We start from the raw sequence: 4,768 nt of genomic DNA on the forward strand, positions 1-4,768 counted from the left end.
ACCGTACGGTCGGAGACGTAAGTGGGCACGGTCTTCGGCGTAAACAGGAAGTGTATTACGTAGCCGGCGTTCGTTGTCGAGGGATCATGGGACAGCGCCTATTTAGTTTTTGGCGCTAGTTTATCGTATCGCGCAGAATGGAGCGCATAGCGATCAGTATTTGGACGCTGTGGAAAGACGTTCGTTGGCGCGAATGAATGTGTATTATTTCGCGCCTAATTTTTTGGCGCCTTATTTTTCTTTGTTCGTAATTTTTGTTTTTGGTTGAAAAAAGATTTTTATCGCACAAACGCATAGCGAATCGTTTATTTGTTCGCTCGTTGGCGTGACTAAATGTTTATTAATTTGTATGTTCATAAATGAAAAGTATAATAGAAAAATAATAGTATGTATAGCGAGTTATTATTCGACGATGCGTAATCGTAGCGGAAGGAGGCATCCCTCGAGATACCGTGCGGATCGAGCGATTCATCTCGTCGTGGTTTACTCGGCAGATCGTAATTGGTCGAGAGCTCTGCGGAGGATCGCGGGGGGGATAGGCGGGAGGAATGTGTGTCGAAACGCATTTCGGAGCGAGAGCGATCTTTATTATTTTTCGCCGATGCGTAATCCGAGCGGAAAGGCGCATCCTCGGAGAACCGCACGGATTCGGGCGAGACGGGCGACATTCATCGCCGGTCTTTACTCGGCAAATTCTAATTGGTCGAGACCGTGCTATTTTTTTCCCGCAATCTGCGCAATATAGTTTTGTCATCGAGTAATAATATTTCTATTGCTTCAATTTTTTTCCGTTTTAGTAGGGTATATAAGAGCGCGTCGATAGACGTTTTTGTCCATAAAAAGACTATCGAGATTGCGATTGGTGAACGTAACGTTTGTGTTGCATGGAGAAACGATTATCGGTGGAAATTGAAAACGAGGAGGTTCTTTATTGCGACGAGTCAATGTCATCAACCTATACCGTAAGCGAGGAGCGCAATCGTTGGACCGTGAGGAAGGAGGATAAGCGATGGCATTTGGGAACGTATCATCTACGAAGAGCGATTGGAACTGTTTTTTGCGCGAGAGGATCTGTGGATAAAGACGCTAATGGCTGTGAGTGATCGTGGAAGGCGATATCTGTCCGGTTATACCATCGAGTATTCGCTACAAGACGCTTTATTTCGTCACGGATCGGATCGCGCCTATGTATATCGAAGAGGCTAGACGCGCGAATCAACGGGTGGAATTTAAATTACCGGTCGACAACGAGGGTTCTACCATGTGGATCTCTAGGCAATAATCATGAGTGACGCGGTTGAAAATATGCCTACGGACGCGGCAGTCGATCTCTCCTGGCTGAACGCGCTTATCGAGAACGCGGGCGATGTCGTCGACGAGGAGGTCGACCGCCTGTGGGTGGACGATCTTTTTACGAACGCGACCAATATCGTCGACGAGGAGAGTTATCTTATGTGGGAGCGTCGATGCGAGGAGTGTTCAAGCGCGTTGAGAGAGAAATGCCAACGTCGTCCCGTGAGAACTGGAACGGTAAATTCTCTCGTGTCCCGTATTTTAAGTTTGGAGGGAATAAGGAACGAGTTGCGATACCGTTTTGCCTGTGCCGGTGCCGGCCTTGGCGACAAATCGGGATTGATTTGGTCCGAAATTGAGACCGCCTTGACAACCGCGTGTTAACGGGCGCGGTCATCAATTCGCGTTATATCGAACCAAGCGAATTTCTCAAGGACTCGAGAGATATGGTGATTGAGAAGGTGCGCGAACAGTTGGATAGATATTCGTGTCTGAAGGTTAATACTGTGTTTAACGGAAAATTCATCGCTAAAGATAAGAGCGCTGTTAAAAGTATCACAACCGCGAATGAACAGCTGTTCGTTTTGACCGATTTGCGCGAGTGGTACGAAAGATTCGTGATTCGTGCTATCCTTACGTCACTGGAGGAGTTTCAGGAGCGCGATAGCGGATGGGCGCTGTCGCGTATATTGAACCTGAATGTGAACGTCAACAAATGCGATCCCATGCAGGCGGGATGCTGGTGCAACATACCGTTGTACGTGAGACGTAAGAAAGCGGTGGTGAATGTGCGGTCGAACGATAACGCGTGTTTCGCGTGGGCTGTTATCGCCGCGATGTATCCCATTGAGGAGAATAGAGAGAGGAGCAGTTCGTATCCCGATTATCGAACGTACTTAAAGTTCGATGGAATAGAATTTCCGGTTGCTCTGCGAGATATTACTAAATTTGAACGTTTGAACAATATATCCATCAATGTGTTTATGTTTAAGGAACGTGAAAAAAAAAGATCGTTCCTCTACGTCTTACGGCTAACAAGAGAAACGTTCAAATGTAAACCTGTTATACATATCGGATGCACGACGCAACGATACGGTGGGTCATTACGTTTGGATAAGCCAGCTCTCGCGATTGCTCTCGAACGAGATAAACAAGACCAAAACCAAAAAGTTCATATGCGATCGGTAGGTGCATTGTTATTTTCTTCTAGTTTACCTGTAATAATTAACAACCAATTGCAATTTCAGATGTCTGCATTATTTTTATTCGATCGAGAAATTATCCGAGCATACCGTGGACTGCGAAAGGATGAACGAGTGCGCGATTGTTCTTCCCAAAGAGGAGGATAAATGGCTTTCGTTTCGCAACTACGATCGAAACGAGCGACTCCCGTACGTGGTATATGCGGATTTGGAATGTCTTTTGGAAAAGAAGGACGAGGGGGAAGGTTTTATGACAACGGAAAATGGATTCGGTTATCAACGTCACAGAGCGTTTAGCGTCGGTTATTATGTCAGGTGCACGTTAGGCGATGAATCGTCATCGATGTATATATCGCATCGCGGTCAGGACTGTGTATCGTGGTTCGCGAAAGAATTGAATTCTTTAGCGCATCGCGCGAAAGATACCCTTAGCGCGGTCGCCCCTATGATGGAGCTGACGAGAGAGGAGACGCGTGATTTTTCGGACTCGACGTTTTGTCACATATGTGGCAAAATATTCCTGACGACGGATGTACGTGTGCGCGATCATTGTCATATCACCGGACGTTATAGGGGTGCGGCGCATTCGTATTGTAATTTAAATTACCACAATTCCTTTGTGATTCCGGTGTTCTTTCACAATTTATCTGGATACGACGCGCATTTTATAATTAAAGAAATCGCAAATGAATACGAGGGTAGAGTTGATCTGTTACCGTTAAACAAAGAGACGTATATTTCTTTCACGAAGAATGTAAGTTCTACGAGAGAGAAAAAATAGCATAACTGCGTAAACTTACGATTCGTGGATTCGTATAAATTTTTAAATGAAAGTCTCGGCAAATTGGTGTCGTACCTAGATCGCGACGACTTGCGGATAACGCGATCAATGTTTTCCGATTTGGATGACGAGGATTTTGAATTGCTCACGCGCAAAGGCGTGTTTCCGTACGAATACCTCGACAGCGTCGATAGGTTGAACGACACGGAGTTACCGTCGCGGGAGGCTTTTTACAGCTCGTTAACCGGAGAGGAGGTGTCCGAAGACGATCACAAGCACGCCGTTATGGTTTGGGAACGGTTTAATATTTGAAATCTAGGCGAATACAGCGATCTGTACTTGAAAACGGACGTGCTACTACTGGCGGATGTCTTTGAAAAGTTTCGCGAAAACAGCATAGAGAGTTACGGTTTGGATCCGGCTCATTATTACACGTTACCCGGCTATACGTGGGACGCGATGTTGAAATACACGGGTGTTCGTTTCGAACTTCTGACCGATATCGACATGGTGTTGTTCGTGGAGCGTGGCGTGCGCGGCGGTCTTAGTCAGTGTTCGAATAGATATGCGCGTGCTAATAACAGATATCTGCCGTGTTACGATTCGTCGCAACCGTCGTCGTTTCTCATGTATTACGACGTAAATAATTTGTACGGTTGGGCGATGTGCCAACCGTTACCATACTCGTGTTTCCAGTGGCTCGACGATATCGCCAATTTCGACGTAATGTCGGTTTCCGCGGATTCTTATTTCGGTTACATTCTCGAGGTAGATCTCGCGTATCCGCACGAACTGCACGACGCTCACGCGGATCTTCCATTTTGTCCCTTGCGCGCCACGCCTCCCGATAGGCGGAACGTCAAGCTTCTGGCCACGCTTCACGATAAGTCGCATTATGTCATACATTATCGCAACCTACAACAATGTCTGCGACACGGATTGCGCTTAACGAGAATTCATCGCGTGTTACGATTCGCGCAATTTCCATGGCTTCGCGGTTATATAGAATTGAATACGAGATTTAGGATTGGGGCGACAAACGAGTTCGAGAGAAATATGTATAAGCTGATGAATAACGCGGTTTTCGGAAAGACAATGGAAAATGTGCGCGATCGTGTGGACGTGCGTCTCGTGACGAGCTGGGATGGTAGACACGGAGCGGAGGCGCTAATCGCCAAGCCGAACTTCCACAGTAGAAGCATCTTCGCTGAGGATCTGATGGCTATTGAATTGCGTCGCTTAGAAGTGACGATGAACAAATCGTTGTACGTTGGCATGGCTATTTTAGAAATAGCCAAAACGCGCTTATACGAATTTCATTACGATTATATGTTGCCCTTGTATCGAGACAAGTGTAAAATCATGTATACGGACACGGACAGCTTGATATATTTCATCGAATGTTACGATGCGTACGAGGATATGAAACGTTTTATCAATCGATTCGACACGAGCAACTTTCCGGAAAATAATCCGTACGCCATGCCGTTGG

The 4,768-nt window shown here is 46.3% G+C and overlaps 1 protein-coding gene across 1 annotated transcript in view; it reads right to left on the minus strand.

Moving 5' to 3' along the window:
• Positions 1–1,263, minus strand: part of LOC118645332 — a 6,034-nt gene extending 4,771 nt beyond the window's left edge. The window contains exon 1 of the mRNA XM_036286204.1: positions 1,239–1,263. Coding sequence (XP_036142097.1) covers positions 1,239–1,263 — 25 coding nt within the window. The remainder of the gene's footprint in view (positions 1–1,238) is intronic.
• Positions 1,264–4,768: the final 3,505 nt, after the last annotated feature.

Source organism: Monomorium pharaonis, chromosome 4, assembly GCF_013373865.1.
Source record: "Monomorium pharaonis isolate MP-MQ-018 chromosome 4, ASM1337386v2, whole genome shotgun sequence".
NCBI classification, from domain to species: Eukaryota; Metazoa; Arthropoda; class Insecta; order Hymenoptera; family Formicidae; genus Monomorium; species Monomorium pharaonis.